Source organism: Eimeria necatrix, genomic scaffold, assembly GCF_000499385.1.
Source record: "Eimeria necatrix Houghton genomic scaffold, Enh_scaff61, whole genome shotgun sequence".
NCBI lineage: Eukaryota > Apicomplexa > Conoidasida > Eucoccidiorida > Eimeriidae > Eimeria > Eimeria necatrix.
This window is the reverse complement of record NW_013654465.1, coordinates 113,871-130,491: the sequence shown is the minus strand read 5'-3', so window position 1 is coordinate 130,491 and position 16,621 is coordinate 113,871. Positions and strand designations below refer to the sequence as shown.

The 16,621-nt window shown below is 49.4% G+C and overlaps 3 protein-coding genes across 3 annotated transcripts; 2 read left to right on the top strand and 1 right to left on the bottom strand.

The window, feature by feature from the left end:
- Positions 1-1,015: 1,015 nt before the first annotated feature.
- Positions 1,016-3,661, top strand: ENH_00067060 (hypothetical protein, conserved; the record flags this gene model as incomplete). The annotated part of the gene is made up of 1 exon (XM_013582308.1): positions 1,016-3,661. The coding sequence occupies one exon, from the start codon at positions 1,016-1,018 to the stop codon at positions 3,659-3,661; it is 2,646 nt and encodes an 881-aa protein (XP_013437762.1).
- Positions 3,662-8,738: 5,077 nt separating this feature from the next.
- On the top strand, positions 8,739-13,386 carry ENH_00067050 (CMGC kinase, MAPK family, putative; the record flags this gene model as incomplete). Its single annotated transcript, XM_013582307.1, has 7 exons — positions 8,739-9,213; positions 9,412-9,602; positions 9,861-10,016; positions 10,270-10,457; positions 10,787-10,889; positions 12,955-13,022; positions 13,299-13,386. 7 exons carry the CDS (start codon positions 8,739-8,741, stop codon positions 13,384-13,386), a joined length of 1,269 nt encoding a protein of 422 aa, XP_013437761.1.
- A 1,180-nt stretch (positions 13,387-14,566) lies between these two features.
- On the bottom strand, positions 14,567-16,566 carry ENH_00067040 (acid phosphatase, putative; the record flags this gene model as incomplete). Its single annotated transcript, XM_013582306.1, has 4 exons — positions 14,567-14,746; positions 14,878-15,096; positions 15,494-15,801; positions 16,074-16,566. 4 exons carry the CDS (start codon positions 16,564-16,566, stop codon positions 14,567-14,569), a joined length of 1,200 nt encoding a protein of 399 aa, XP_013437760.1.
- Between the last annotated feature and the right edge of the window lie 55 nt (positions 16,567-16,621).

Sequence of the window (16,621 nt, the reverse complement as noted above, 5' to 3'; positions counted from 1 at the left end):
AGTCCCGGAAGATCATGAACACCTGCTGTCCGTCAAAAGTGGCTGTCTTTTGTTTCAAAGAACTTTTTATTATTATTAATTATTTATTTCTTTTAATTATTTATTTCTTTTGAATTTAAAGTTCAGGGAAGGTAGTTTTGCAGGAAGAACAGAACATGAAATGCAGAATGGGGGGGTCACTTGCTGCAGTCTTGCTGCAGCGGGGGCTGATCCGGGAAATCTGAACTTGTAAACAAATTCAATTTGCGGTTATTTATTTATTTATTTCATTTCATTTGATAAAAACTCAAAATTGAATGAAAATAGAGAAAAAAGAGGAGAAAAAAGCCCATGCAGACGCCTGAGACGGATCGGCTGCGCCTTGCTGCGGACGGCGGCGCAGGGGGCTCTGCACGAGTTAAAATAATTATTTTGCCTTTTATTAATGAATAAACAAATAAAGTTTTGAATTTTATTTATTAATTTGTGAAAAAATCGAAAAGTTTGCGCGAAATGGCTGCCACCAAGTGGCATTTCTTCAGCCGATGTGTGTAGCCGCATGCAGCCCCACCGTTCTGTTCCTTCCTTTAGACAAAAAAACAAAGACAAACAAATGGTGCGAAATGTGCAGCAGAATAATAAATGAAATTAACAGCAGCAGCAGCAGCAACAACGCCTGCAGCACCAGGAGCAGCGGCGAGAGCGCTGGCGGCTCGCGCAGCAGCAACAGCAGCAGCAACAACTGCAGCAGCAGCAGCAGCAGCAAGGCCAAAAACTGGCCATTTCTTGAAGCTTCAGAGGCAGCAGCAGAGACCAGCTGAGAAGAAATCGAAAGACAACGGAAAAGACAAACAGACAAGACAAAGAGTGCAGTCAAGCAGCAGCAAAGCCTTTCAGGCAGCAGCAGCAGCAGCAGCAGCACGAACAGCAGCGGCTTGAGCGGCCTCAGCAGCAGCGGCAACGGCAGCAGCAGCAGCAGCAGCCGCAGCGGAAGCAACGGCAGCAGCAGCAGAAGCAGCAGCAGCTCCCTGGCACTATGAAGGGCAGCACTGCTTCTGAGCAGCAGCAGCCAGTTGCTGTCACCAGCAGCGCCACTTGCTGCAGCAGCTGCTGCTGCCTGAGCCCGGACCCTGCTGCTCGCTCTTCGGTTCGTCTTCTTGGCAGCAGCAGCAAGAACAGCAGCAGCAGCAGCAGCAGCAGCAGCGAGAGCAGCAGCAGCATCAGCAACGGGAAAAGCAGCAGCAAATATGAAGACGGCTCTGACTTTCAGTGCAGCAAATGCCTGCAGCACAGCAGCAGCTGCCCGAGCGGCCCAGCCGACGCCCCAAGCCAGCCAGCAGCAGCAGCAGCAGCAGCAGCAGCACGCAGCAGCAGCAGCAGCAGCAGCAGCAGCAGCAGCTCTTTCCCTCCCCTGAGCTCCTACAGAGGAAGTCCTTTCTCTGTCCGCCACTGCTGGTTCTTGCGGATTAGTTTGCTGCTGAGGTTTGTCTTTGGAGGACTTTTTGGCTATCCTGCTGCTGCCAGTTTGCTGCTGCTGCCGCAGCAGCTGCTGCGGCTGTTCACCCTCGGCGGCTGCGGTTTGCTGCTGCTGTACGACGCAGCAAGGGGCTTGCGGTGGACGTACGGCCGGCTGCTGCTGCAGCAGCGGGAGCAGTGGGTGGGGAAGATGCTGCTGCTGCTGCAGCGCACGCAGCAGCAGCAGCAGCAGCAGCAGCAGCAGCAGCAGCAGCAGCAGCAGCAAGGGGCAGCAAAAGCAGTTCAAAACGAGAGGCAGCGGCTGCACCAACTCGTTGCGGCTATGCGCCGCTGCGTTGCTGCTGCTGCTGCTGCTCGCCCTGCAGCCGCTGGGCTGGACAAGGCAGCAGCAGCAGCAGCAGCAGCAGCAGCAGCAGAAGTGCCTGTCCCTCATGAAGCAGAGGCAGCAGCACAAGTGGCATTGGCAGGAGACCTGCAGTTTGCTGCTGCTCTTTTTGGGGTTCCTGCTGCTGCTGTTGCAGATGCTGTTGCTGCTGCGCGGCTGCTGCACGCCCGCAGCTACAGGCGGTGCAAGAAGCAGCAGCAGCAGCAGCAGCAGCAAACCTGCTGGGCAGCTGCAGCAGCAGCAACAGGTGCTGCTTCTTCTGCTGCTCTGTCTTGGAGCTGGTCAGTTATAAAGAGAATAGTTTCTTTTGTTTGCTGCGTGCTGCTGCTGCACCTCGTCATAGACATTCCTGCTGTTGCATCTGCTGCAGCAGCAACAGCAGCAGAACTCCCTCTCTCTCCTTGGTGGCTGCTGCTGCTGCATGCAGCAGCAAGAGGCTGTTTTGCTGCTGCACTGGTGAACCTCCACGTCAACAGCTACATGGGGCTTTCTCTTGCCCGCTCTCCCCCGTGCAACTGCAGCAGAAGCAGCAGCAGCAGCAGCAGCAGCAGCAGCAGCAGCAGCAGCAGCAGCAGCAGCAGCAAAAAGTCTCGCTGCGTGTTTGGCTCAATTGCTGCGCCTTCAAACGTTTATTTGCAACTCTTCTTTGCCTTCTGCGTTCCCATTGTTTGTTCAATTGCTGCTAATGCTGCTGCTGCTGCTGCTGCTGCTGCGGGCCCAGCAGCAGGGATGGCAGCAGGGCTGCAGTGGAAGTGGGCTGACATGCTGCTGCTTCCTCTCGCTTTGCTGCAGCTGCTGCTGCAGCAGGTGCTTCCTGCGGAGGTGCTGCTGCTGCTGCCGCTGCAGCAGCAGCGGTCGCGCGCTGCAGAGGTGCTGCTGCTGCTGCTGCAGCAGCAGCAGTTTTCGTGGTCGCAGCTGGCCGAGGTGGAGGCGCTGGAGGAGTTGTTTGCTGCTGGCACTTTGCTGACAGCAGCAGCAGCAGCAGCAGCACGCTGCAGCAAGCCGTCTGGCTTGTGGATTTTGTCCAGGCGTCTGGAAGCAGCAGCAGCAGCAGCAGCAGCAGCAAAGCTGCTGGGCGCGCGCGAGCAGCAGCAGCAGCAGCAGCACCTGTGCGAACGCATGCGCAGCAGCTGCTGCTGGCACTTCAACTCTTTGCTGCTGCTGCTTTCTCGCCTTCCTCGGGCTTTTCTAAAAATGATTTGCAAATTATTTTTATTTATTTTGGGGCTGAGTTGGCTGCTGCTGCTGCTGCATGCGTTTGTGAACGTGCCGCTGCTGCAGCAGGAGGGCCAGCTGGAGCGGCAGAGCGTGCTGCAGCTGCTGCAGCAGCAGCTGCAGCAGCCGCAGCAGCAAGAGGCGCTGCAGGTGCTGCAGCAGACGTGGCAAGAGCTGCAGCAGCTGCAGCAGCAGTTCTCCGCAGCTCTTGAAGACAAGAGCTACACAGAGAAGGCCCTGTGGCTGCTGCAGCAGCTGCAGCAAAGCTGGCAAGACTACACTTTGCTGCTGCAGCAGCAAACTGACCAGCGGCAGCAAGCGCTGCTGCTCTTCGGACTCAGTGAAAATGCAACAGCAGCAGAAATCCGACAGAGGTATAGGCAGCTAGCGAAGCAGCACCACCCAGACAGAGCTGCCCTCCACAGCAGCAGCAGCAGCAGCAGCAGCAGCAGCAGCAGCAGCAGCAGCAGCAGCGGCGAAGGGAACGCAGCGTGTAAAGGGGCAGCAGCGGGAGCAGCAAAAGAGAAATGCCTCGACGGGCAAGAAATGATGCAGCAAATAAATGCAGCTTACGAGCTGCTGCTGCAGCAGGCGGCGCGGAGATAAAAAAGAATTTAAATTTAAATAAAACTTCTTTAAATAAAAAAATAAAATGCAAACAAAACTTTAAATCCAAAAACATAAAATCCAAATTAACTCTTTCCCCGAAACGGGCTCTTCTTGCTGGCTGCTGCTGCTTCTCTTTTCGCTGCTGCTGCGCTGCTGCTGCTGCGCTGCTGCTGCTGCTGCTGCTGCGCTGCTGCTGCTGCTGCTGCTGCGCTGCTGCTGCTGCTGCTGCTGCTGCTGCTGCTGCTGCTGCTGCGCTGCTGTTTGTGTGTCTCTGGGTTATTATTGCCTGAAGGCCCTTTCACATGCAAATCCACTGAATGTGGCTTTTAGCATTTCTGGAAAATAAAATTATTTAAATTTTGTCTTCTTTTTTAATTTCTGTTTCAATTGAGTGTATGTACACCTCTTTTTCATTTTTGTTTGTTCTTCAAGTGTCTTTTTGCTTCTGCATCTCTCACTTCATTTCTTTTTCTTTATCTATCTTTTTCAATAAACTTTATATATGTATATATATAATATATATATAATATATATTATATATATTATATATATATTATATATATTATCTATTTATATACTTATACGTTTTTGTGTTTATATATTTATGTCTCTACTTCTACTTTTATCCCTTTACTAAAGTGTTTATATATATTTGTGCATTTGTATATCTCTGTATTTATAATTATCTTTATCTCCATCTTTATATAACTCTCTATATCTTTATAAAGATATAAATATATATATATATATTTATATTTATATATATATGTATATATATATAAATTTATATATATATATATATATATGTGTATATATGGATATCTTTACATGCATGCATATTACATACATATGTGTCTTTGTGTCTTTATCAATATATCTTTACCTCTAAAAGTACAAATGAATATATTTATATATATTACAAATATATACAATATAATATATATATATATATTATATATACTTTATAATATATATTCATATTATATGTACATAATATATATATATATATATATATATATATATATATATATATATATATATATATTATATATATAATATGTATTTATATTATATATACATTATACATGTAATATATATTTATATTATAGATATTAATAGCTTGCAGGGATATGGCATGTATGGCGTTTCTGGGCACAAAAGAGCTGCGCGATTTCCGCACAAAAGACTTTATAATTTTAAAAGACTTTTGGTCCATTTAAAAGACTTTTACAATTTTTAAAGACTTTTCCTGGACACCTTGGCATTTTGCATGCAAATAGGAGAAAAATGAATGTTTTTGCATGCAATAAAACATTAAAATGATTATTTTGTTCTTGAAGTGAAGTTGCATGCATGCGCGCTGTGCTCTGAGGTGTATGTACACTTCAAACATACGGTGAACAGCAAACGTGCAGATCTGTTGTTCAATCTGCGAAAACATTTATATTATTATTTAATTTATTCCATTTAATTAATTTGATTTATTTATTTCATGCATGCAGTTGAAGTGAAAGCAAATCTGCAACTCCAGTGCCCGCGGGGGATCTTGGGGGCTGCATTTGGCTTTGCTTTTGCAAAATAAATGAAACAAAAGTGCAGAAATAAAAACTGAAATTGCACTTTTTTCTTTTGTTTGACTTAGTTCAGGTGTACGTACACCTGAACTGAGGCAAACAAACAGGCGAGCATTCCAGCTGCACTTTGCCAGAACAGAAAAAGCCTCTCTTTGTTCCATTTCCCCTTTATAGCAAATAAAACCTTTCTTTATTTCATTTTTTCTTTTTTGAGAAATAAATGAAACAAAAATAATAATTTTTGACCAACTAAATGCCAAAAACGCAGCAGCGGGTCTTCAGAAGTGCATGGCTGCACAGCTGGAGGCTTCAAATCTCAGAAAGAAAAATAAACAAATAAACAACAAGTTCAAACTTTTCAAACTTTGAAAAAAATAAATGCAAACTCTCTTCAAACTGCTTTTCTCTCTGGCCCAGGAGCCTCTGTACGTACACCCCACGGGGTGTACGTACAGAGCCTGCTGGGATTTGTTCTGTGCATTTATTCTTTATTTATTTCCTTTTTCTTTTTATGTTCTTTGTTTGCTTCCCCACTACTGCCTCTGCCTCATTTTCACCAGCTGACTCATTTGATTGTCCCGAAACTTTCATTTGTTTCTTTCTTTAACTCCAAAAGATAATTTCCTAAAAATTTCCTAAAGGACTTTTTTCAGTGCTGGGCTCCATGCCTTTCAACAGTTACAGAAAAGCGGCAGAGTCCTCAAGAAAAGGGTTCTTGGGGCCCCCAGGGGGCCCCCAGGGGGCCCCAGAGGGCCCCTGAGGGGTCCCAGGGGGCCCCAAGAAGGCCCAGGGGGCCTCCAGTGGGTCCTTTGGGGGCCCCTGGGTCTTCAAGGGCCGTAGGAGGCCCCCAAAGGGCCCCAAGGGGCCCCAAGGGGCCCCAGGGGGCCCCAAGGGGCCCCAGGGGGCCCCTAGGGGCCCCAGAGGGCCCCAGGAGCCTTTGCTGCAGCAGCGCATATTGGGGGAAGTGCCCAATGCCCCTGAGAGGCATTTGCTGCTGTGCATGCATTGGTGTCTTAAGGGGAAGTGAAAAGCCCCAAACGAGCTTTTTAGTTGAAGTCCAATTTGATGCCCCAAAGTGGCCTGAAGGGAGTCCAACACTGCATGCATGCATGCATGCATGCACGCATGCATGCGTGCATGCATACATGCATGCATACATGCATGCATGCATGAATACATGAACACTGCATGCATGCATGCATACATGCATGCATGCATGAATACATGCATGCATGCATGCATTAAAAGAAAGCCCCAGGGTCTCCGTGAAATTCGGCTGTTTGAATTAGCGTTAGAAGCAGCTATCCGCATGAGGGGATTTAGCAGCAGGCCTTCACTCTAGCTAGTCCCAGCAGCAGCTGCAGCAGCAGCTGCAGCAGCAGCAGCAGCTGCAGCAGCAGCTGCAGCAGCAGCTGTTGTGCTGCTGCTGCAGCTCCTGCAGCGGCTGCGATGGCCGCAGCAGCAGCGCAGCCCGAGTGGCATTTCAGGAATCTGTTAAGACTTTGGAGCAGCAAAAGTGGCAGCTTTTAATCCCCAAGCCTTTTTTAAACTGCAGCAAATTGCTGCTGCCCCCTGGGGGCCCTCTAAGCAGCAAAAGTGGCGACTTGGGGGCCCCTGGGGGCCCTTTTGGCAGCAAAAGCTGCAGCTATTAGCCCCAGGGGGCCCCCTGCAGCAACAATGGGGGCCCCTGCATGCAGGGGGCCCCCGAGGCCCCCTTCAGTCTAAAAGGAAAGCCTTCTGCTGCTGCAGGGGGCCCCCCAGGGGCCCAGAGGCCCCCAGCAGCAGAAGTGGCAGCAACTGCGGAACTCGGGGGGCCCCCCAGGGCCCCCAAAGAGGGTACGGGGGCCCCTCAGGCCTCCCCTTTGGGGGCTACACACTGCAGCGGTCCACAGCAAGGGCTCAGCAGCAGCAGCAGCAGCAGCAGCAGCAGCAGCAGCAGCAGCAGCAGCAGGGAAGGCAGCTCGCAGCGCTAATAGGGCTGGGAGCCGCTGGGGGAGGCCTTAACTACTAAATGGCCACTTGGAGTAATTTAGTGGCCTTTGGAGCTGCTGGGGGGCCCCCAGAGATCTAAAAAGTTCTTTTAGGACTAAACTGAACTAACTGGCTAACTTTTGCTGCCTAGAAGGAGCCCGGGGGCCCCCCAGACACTGTGGACAGAAGGGGGTGGGGGGCCCCCAAGGCTTGCTGCTGCTGCTGCATGTTTTGCTGCTTGAATTGCCCAAGTGCTGCAGCAGCAGCGCGTGGGGTTGTGGGGGCGAAGAAAGGGGGCAGGAGCTGGGGTGTATGTACACCTGGGGTTTGCTGCAGCCCGCGGCCCCGCGGGAGAGGCGCAGCAAAGAAGCAAAAGAAAAAAGTATTTAAATGAATAAAAAAGAAATTAAAAGAAGCCACTGGAGCCCCTGGAGTGTATGTCCAGCTCGAAGGGCTTGGGGCCTACGGAGGCCCCCCCTGCGCAACCCCCCCAAGTCCCCAGGTGTACATACACCGCGGCGAGGGGGCTGGCGCTGCGGACTTTGCAGAGTTGTCTTCAAATGCATTTATTTGAATTAAAAACTGGAGAGGAAGCTGTTGAAGGCCTCGCGTTGGCTTCTCGGCTGCGGAAAGGGCGCAGCAGCGCCGGGTGCATCGCCTGGCACTGCAGCAGCTGCTGGTCTGGGCAGTGTTGGCTTTCGGGGGGGCGCGGGCAGTTTGCTGCTGCTTGCTGCTGCTTGCTGCTGCTTGCTGCTGCTTGCTGCTGCTTGCTGCAGCAGCAAAAGCGGATCGAGGGGAGTTTGCGGCGGCGAGCCCGGACAGCAGCGGCGAGTCCGCAGCCCCCCATGGCAACAGGCGGCTTCGCATCCCAGCCACATCTGGCGCTGCCGTTTCTCCGGAAATGTCTTGAAGTAAAACAAATAAAGCAATTTGTTTGTTTTTAAAAGTCCAATTTTGCCTTTTGAGGGGCTCTAGGCGCATGTGCTGGCCCGTCACTATCGCTCAGGCATCGCGGCTGGTGCCTGGGCTGTCGGCGCAGCGGCGGCGGCGCAGCCGCGAGGCACATTGGTGAAGAAACCGGGGACTTGGCGAGAAATTGAATTTAGTTTTGCAAAAATATTCCACTTGGGCCTTTGGAGGGGGGAAAAAGCCGGAGAAAAAGTGTTTTGGCGGCACCGCGGGGGTGGCGGGCGATAGGCGGCTGCCAGGTGTACGTACACCTCAAGGCCGTGAAGTGGACCGGTCCGGCGCCGCACTGACACAAACTCGAAGAAAGCTGGAAGTTTGGAGCGATCTGGAGGGAGCTTTGGGTTTTAAATTGGAATTGAGGTTAATTTAGTCCTTTTCTGTCCACCTCGGTGGTTTATTTCGTCTTTTTCCTCCGCTTTCCACCAGCTTTCCATGCGCCACTTGCTGCTTTCCCCGCGCTGCCCCCCGCCGTAGCCGACCTCGCGCAGCGCCCGCGGCCATGCTGCTGCTGTGACTGCAGCAGCTCTTCACTCTGCAGCTTCTTCTTTCAGTTTTTTGTAATGAGTTTCCAAAAGTCCCAGGGCGCCGTGAGCGCGGCGCCTGCTGCTGCGCTGGAGCAGGGCTACGTGCAGTGCGCGCCGCACGCGCCTTACCAGAAGCTGCAGCAGCAGCAGCACCAGTACGCGCGCTACCCCCACCCGCAGCAGCAGCAGCAGCAGCAGCAGCAGCGCTTCGAGCCCCACCCGCAGCACGTCTACTACCAGCAGCAGTGCCACGCCGGAGCCCCCAACGCCGCAGCGGCCAAGCAGCCCCAGGCTGCTGCCAACGCCGCCTCCTGCGGCTCCGTCCAGCAGCCGCAGCGCTGCGTGCAGCAGCAGCAGCAGCAGCAGCAGCAGCACAGACACCCCGAACAAGACCACCAGCGCAAAAACCAGCAGCACGCAGTCAAACCCACCCGCATGCCCCACCCCTTGGCTGACTGGCAGCTGCCAGAGCGCTACGAAGTCCACCACTTAATTGGCACTGGTTCTTACGGTAGGTCTGCTGCTGCTGCTGCTGCTGCTGCTGCTGCTGCTGCTGCGGCGCGCTTCAGGTGTACAGACACCCCAGCCCGTCCCGCGCTCCTGCCTTGTCTGCTTTCTTTCGAGGCCCCACACGCAGCTCCTAGCGCCGCATGTGCTGCACTGAAACAGCAACTTCGTCTGCTGCTGCTGCTGCTGCTGCTGCTGCCAGGCCACGTGTGCGAGGTGTACGACAACCAGGAGCAGCGGATTGTCGCGATTAAGAAGATCCACCGCGTCTTCGAAGACTTAATTGACTGCAAAAGGATTTTGAGGGAAATTGCCATTTTAAATCGACTCAACCACGACCACATCGTGAAGATCCTCGACATCCTCGTGCCCAGCGATCTTGAAAAATTTGATGTGCGCTCGCGCGATCCGCTGCTTTCCGCCGCTTTTTCCTTCGAAATTTTGTTTGTTTTTATTTTTAATTTCATTTTTTTGCACAATTTTCAAATAAAAAAGAAACTGCCGGCGCTTTCCCGCCGGTTTCCGCCTGCCGGCGGGGAGCGCGCTGCGGTGTCTGCACAGCGGAGCTGCGGGACTTGAACGAAGTTTTAATTTTCGATTTTATTTCTTTTGAATTTCCTTTTTTTGGTTTTGTTTTTGTTTTTCTTTCAGGAAATGTATGTCGTGCTGGAGATCGCAGACTCGGACTTCAAGAAACTGTTTCGGGCGCCGGTGTATCTGACGGAGCTGCACATCAAAACCCTTTTGTACAATTTGCTCGTTGGCGTTAAATATGTACACTCCGCTGGAATCTTGCACCGCGATCTCGTGAGAAACAAAAGACCAAAGAAGAAATGCAAATTGAATTGCTTTTAAATGAGGTTCAGCAGCTGCTGCTGCTGCTGCTGCAGCTGCTGCTGCTGCTGCTGCTGCTGCAGCTGCTGCTGCAGCTGCTGCAGCTGCTGCGGCTGCGGACTGCGTTTGCTCCAGCTGATCGCTTGCGCCACTCCCTCCGCACCCGTCGACTCTTCCCCCACCGCTGCTGCTGCTGCCGCTGCTGCTGCTGCTGCTGCTGCTGCAGAAGCCTGCGAACTGCTTGGTGAACCAGGACTGCAGCGTGAAGGTCTGCGACTTCGGCTTGGCGCGGACTATGGACTTCCCCGAGGGCCACAACAGCCACTGCCCAGTTGCGCAGCAAGACGACGACATTGTGAATGTTACTCACACCAAAAACCTCAAGCGCCAGCTCACTGGCCACGTCGTCACCAGGTCAGCAGCAGCAGCAGCAGCAGCAGCAGCAGCAGCAGCGGCAGCAGCAGCAGCAGCAGCAGCGGCAGCAGCAGCAGCAGCAGCAGCAGCGGCGGCGGCGGCAGCAGCGCCAGCAGCAGAAGTCTACAGGATTCTGCCTGCTTGGGTTCTGCGTTGCTTGGGTCTGCTGCTTGTTCTGCTGCTGCTCGCTGCAGCACTTCCCCTGTTGCTGCACATGTTTGAATTTGAATTTAAATAATAATAATAATAATAGTATTATTATTATTATTATTATTATTATTATTATTATTATTATTATTATTATTTACGTTTTATTTATTTTGCTGCAGGTGGTATAGGGCTCCGGAGTTGATTCTGTTGGCCGAGAACTACACAGAGGCAATCGACGTCTGGTCTATTGGCTGCATTTTCTCGGAGCTGTTGTCAATGATTGTGAGTTGCAGTTAATGTCTTTTCCATTTTTAATTTATTTTTAATCCATTTTAAATCCATTTTAAGTCCATTTTTAATCCATTTTAAGTCCATTCTAAATCCATTTTTAATCCATTTTTAATCCATTTTTATTCCATTTTTATTCCATTTTAAATCCATTTTTAGTCCATTTTTAATCCATTTGTTTTAAAGTTCATTCACAAGTTCGTTTAATTCCATTGAAGTTTATTTAAGCGTTTATTCAAGGGTTTGTTTGAAAGTTTGTCTAATTCAATTAAACCTTCATTTGTGCTTTTGAGTGAAGATCCCCGAGTCCCTGTTCTGCTGCTGCTGCGTTGCTGCTGCTGCTGCTGCTGCTGCTGCTGCTGCGCCTGGCCTGGCGGCATTTCCGGGTCTGTGAATTAGTTTTTCAGTTTATTTTTGAATTTAATTAATTTATTTTTTGCAGGAAGAAAACGTGGAGTCCCACTGCGACAGGGGGCCCCTCTTTCCTGGCTCTTCTTGCTTTCCGCTTTCTCCAGATCAGAAAAACGGAGATGACTCCAGGCGAGCACTTGCGACTGTCTTTGTTTTTTTATATTCTTTTAATTCAAACTATTTTGAATTATATTTTATTCACCTTTCCGACTTGAAGTTTTATTTCTTTGTGGATATCCAGTTCTTTTTCTTTATTCATTTAATTGCAACTTCTTTGAATTTCATCTTATTGAACTTTCCGACTTCAGACTTTCTTTGAGGATTTCCAGTTGTTTTCTGCATGCATTTAATTCCAACTTCTTTGAATTTCATTTTATTGAACTTTCCGACTTCAAACTTTTTCGCTTTCTCCGCTTCCTTCAGTCTTGCGGCTTTGCTCGCTTTCGCGCAGTTTGCTGCAGCGCTTTCCGACCTCTTGGTGCTTGCTGCTGCTGCAGCAGCAGCAAAACTTCCCCGGATTCTCTTTTTAATTCATTTTCTTTTCCAAAAAAGATTTAGTATTTTATTTTTCTGCTTTTAATACCTAAATGAGCCCATAATTGCATTTATTCTCGCGAAACTTGCAAACAAGAACTGGAAAAGTGGAGATTTGCACAAGTGCTGCTGCCGGCCGCAGGCTGCAGACGCGAGGCAACAAAGACCAACTTAATGTAATCTTTAATGTTTTGGGAACTCCAACAGAAGAAGAAATAAACGCGTTGGAGTCCAACGAGGCCAAACAGTACATTCGGACTTTCCCGCCGAAGGAGGCCCACGACTTGGCCGAGCGCTTCTCCGCGTCTTCGCGTGAGTTTGGAGTTTTTATTTTCTTTATTTTTATTTTTTATTTTAATTTTCCAATTAAAACATTTAAAATATTTCTTTTTTTCTTTTATTCGCGAAGTTGCTGCACAGAACGCCCCAGCAGCCGAGAAACTTGAATAGTTCAAGTCCGATCTGAATTGCAGTTCAACTTCTCTTCACTCGCCTCCACAATTTGGAATTATAAAACTGTTTATAATAATAAATTTTAATTATTTTTTTATTTTAAATATTAATTTGTTTATTTTGTTTTGTTTTTCGCTGCAGCTGAGGCTTTGAACCTCCTGAAGCGCATGCTGGTCTTCAACCCCAAGAGGCGAATTTCTGTTGATGAATGTCTTGCCCATCCTTTCTTCAAAGGAGTCAGAAACCCAAGTATAGAGGCAAGTTTACATTTTATTATTTCTTTTATTTGTTTACATTTTATTATTTCTTTTATTTGTTTACATTTTATTATTTCTTTTATTTGTTTGGCTTTTTGTTTATTCTTCCACTTATTTGTTCAGCTTTCCAGAGACCTCCAGAAGTTCCCACGTTCTTTGCTTCCCCATGAAGTTGTATTTGTTTGATTGTATTTTTGATTATATTTGTTCATTTTCTGGTTTCTTTATTTCTTTCATTTGGTGTTTTTTTATTCCGCTTTTTTCATTTTTTGTTCTTGAACGACCTGCTGGTTTTGTTGGTTTCTTGTCTTCAAATCGACTATTAATGTGCTTTCTTTTGTCAAAAAAGAATTAATTATTTTAATTCAAATTTCTTTTTTTTTTTTAATTTTATTTTGCTGCAGGTCACGGCCACCGAGAAAGTGCGGCTGCCGTTCAACGACTGGGCAAATATGGACGAGCCGCAGCTGCGGTGAGTTTTTGAATTGTTTGGATTTGCAAATTAAATTAAGGACTGAATTAATTTAAACTTCAATTACATTTTATTATTTTCAATTTTATTATTTTCAATTTTATTATTTTCGTGTTTTAAAACTTATCATCAGAGTTGCAGAGCTGCACGCCTGGTCATTTCAGTTTTGTTTCCTTTCTGAGTTTGCTGCAGATTTCTTTTTCTTTTGTTTCAAATTTGTTTTCTCTTTTTTATTTTTATTTTTAAAATTTAAATTCTTTTTGTCTGCTTTTGCAGCTTGGGGTTCTTGAGGGAAATGCAAAGATTCCACCCGGAGCTGCAGCTGCCGAAAAGCCTTTTAGAAAGAGCCAAGATGTGCTCCTGAAGCAGCAGCAGCAGCAGCAGCAGCAGCAGCAGCAGCAGCAGCAGCAGCAGCAGCAGCAGCAGCGTTTGCAGGAAACGGATGTGTTCGGGGTCGGATAAGAAAAAGAAAGGCAGAAAGCGATGAGAGTGGCAAGACATAATTTGAGTTTGTCTTTTTGTTTCTGTTTAAGCAGTTAATTCCATGTGAGTAGCGGAAGGGAGAAAACTTAAAAAATAATTAAAAAAGTTGCAACTGCAAGACAAGACAAAGGCCGGTCTGTCTCTCTGTCTCTGTCTCTTTTCTTGTTTTTAATTGGGCTCCAGTTCAATTAATTTATGTGAAATGAAACCACTTTGTGCTGCGCGGACTGCTGCGTTCTGCGCGTACGTACACCGCAGCGCCGCGCATGCAGTCTGCACACTGTGCCGCGGTGTACGTACACCTGCGCGCATGCAGTGCACATCTGTTATGTGTCTTCATTTGTGCAAAAGATTTCTTCCTCACTTTCTTGCCCCGCGCGTGCACAGCCAGAGCCCGAGGGTCTCAGCGCCAGCAATTCCAAGTGGGAGTTTTCTTCTTCACAGCACACGAACTGCACCGGGAAGCTGCTGCTGCTGCTGCAGCAGCTGCAGCAGCAGCAGCAGCAGCAGCAGCAAGGCTGCGCAACTTGTTCTGAAGGCCACTTCGCCGTACACAGTGTGACTTCTGTGACTCCATTCAACAAATTGCCGCTCAAATTTGCATGCGGGCCGCAGCGCCACTTTTAGAAAAGATTTATTCGAGACGGACTAGTGCGTAGGCTAGGGTGTACAGACAGCTCGCTGGTGCAGAAAGTAGGCATGCGCTGCTGGTATTTAAATATATTTGAATGTATTTTAATGTATTTGAATATATTTAAATGTATTTAAATGTATTTAAATATATTTCAAAGGCCTTTTGCAGCAGTTGGCGCTGCTCAGAGCTGGAGAGTTTGTGCAGAAATTAAAAGGCGCAAAGAAAGAAGTGGCAGTTTTCACGAACAGCCGGACCGCGGGCAGTGCGCTGGGGTGTACGTACACCCGGAAGCTGTGCTGGGACGGAAAGGACTGGAGTTCTGCATTTTCGTTTTTCGCAGTTTTTGCGTCGGACTTCACGCAAAGTCCAGCACTTGGCTGCGCCGCCCGCCAGGCTCTAAAGCACTAAAGCAATTTGCAATTTCTCTTCACTTCATGGCCCGCGAAATGCCACTTGCGAGGCTCAAACTCGCCAAAAAAGTCAAAATGCAAAGACCAATGGTCCCGACCACGCGCACGAACACGTCTTTGCCGGGCAGCTTTCCCATTTCCGGGACGGGGTAGTAAGCCACTTCCGGCATCTCGCTGAGGTAGTTGAACTGGTCAATCTGAGAAAAAAAAATGCAAAACAATAAATAAATATCAAATAATGACGCAGCTTTCGTCCAGGAAGCCGCGCCTGCGGCGCCGCGCGTTGCGCGCGCAGTTCGGGTGTACGTACACCTCAGTTTCGACTTACGGTTGAACGCTCCGGCCGGCTCTTCAGCGGCTGTTTGTGTTCAAACATAACTTCTCCACTGGCTCCATTTATGAACTTCGTAATAAGTCCGTCAGCTGTCAGTTCAAACAAACAAAAGCCTTTTTCTCCGCTGAAAAACTTCGAGCCCGAGGCGGTCACCAGCGCGGACGAGCCGGAAACAGATCCGGTTCCGCAGTTGATGTAAGAGATGTCTTCTTCCTGAGAATAAAAAAGGGGAATTTTCAGTTTTTTATTTAAATTAATTAATTTAATTTGCAAAAAACAGCAGCCAAGCAGCGCAAGCTGCACACAACCCATTCAAGTACTGCAGCCTGTGAGAAACAGCCCAGGCCACAGCCAATCCCGCTGTTCGCATGCAGCAGCAACACAGAACCAGTGCAGCAGCAACACAACATCCATGCAGCAGCAGGGCAAAACGAGTGCAGCAGCAGGACGAAACGAGTGCAGCAGCAGGCCCAAGTGAGCAGCAGGCCAAAGGCAGCTTAGCAGCAGCAGCAAAGCAGCTTAGCAGCAGCAGCAAAGCAGCGCAGCAACAGCAAGGGAGCAGCAGCAAAGAGCAGCAGCAAAGAGCAGCAGCAAAGAGCAGCAGCAGCACCTGAATGAGCTCCATGTCGTGGTCGTAGCCGGAGATGTAGGCGTCGACTCCGGCCTGCTGCAGCAGCGGCTGCACGTAATACTGCAGCGCGGAGTCGCCCTTGGAGCTGCCGCTGCTGTAGAGGGGCCTGTTGGCCACGAGGAGAATAAAGTCGAAGACTTTGGGGGCAATTTGCAAAGTCCTTTCCAAGTCTTGCCAGGCCTTTTCAGTGACGCTTCCGAAGGGAAAAGCAGAAGACAAGACCCAAGTGTCGATGAACACCAGCCCCACGCTCATGTCTTTGTGCCCCGAGCTCAGAAACGCGCTCCCTGCGCAGCAGCAGCGCAGCAGCAGCAGCAAACGCGCTGCAGCAGCAGCAGCAGCAGCAGCAGCGGCAGCAGCCGCGGCGGCCAAACGCGCCGCGGGGCGAACAACGGGCGGCAGCGCGGCCGCTGCAGACGGCGGAAGCAGCAGCAGCGGGGGTGCTGCTGCAGCGACAGACGCGCTGCTGCAGCTGCTGCAGCAGCTGCAGCAGCTGCTGCAGCTGCTGCAGCAGCTGCAGCAGCAGCAGCAGCAGCAGCAGAGATGCAAAAGCACGAACCTGTGGAAGCTGTGAAGTGGACTGCGTAGTGGTACCACCAGTTGGGCAAAGTCCACTTGGGGGAGTTTGAGACAGTTTCTTCCGAAGAGCCGTCGCCGTAGACCAGATCAGTTCTCTCGCGCATGGCAGTGTAGTTGCCAGACCAGTCTTCAGCGCCAAGAACAGTCAAAAATGGCATTCTTAAAGAGCCTTTTTCGTCAGAATAAACTTCTTCGAACATTTCCTCCCACTTGGTGTCGTTGGCCCCCGAAACGCCGTTGGGAAAGTTGCTGCCCGGGCTCACCAGGAAGCTGATCCGCTGCTCGGCGGCGGTTTTCTTGAGGGTTTCCGCCACTTCTTTTTGCCCCGAAAGGTCAAATCCGTAATTGCCCAGCGCTGCGAAGCGAAGCTGCGCGAAAGCAGCCGGAATTCCCAGCAAACTCGCCAAGATCGCCGCGGCCAAGGCCACCGGGCGGACCCGGCGGCTTGCGAAACCCAGAGCAGGAACAGCCATTGTGGCGGATTTTACGGCAAAAAACAAACCCTAGGTCAAAAATAAACTTCAAAAT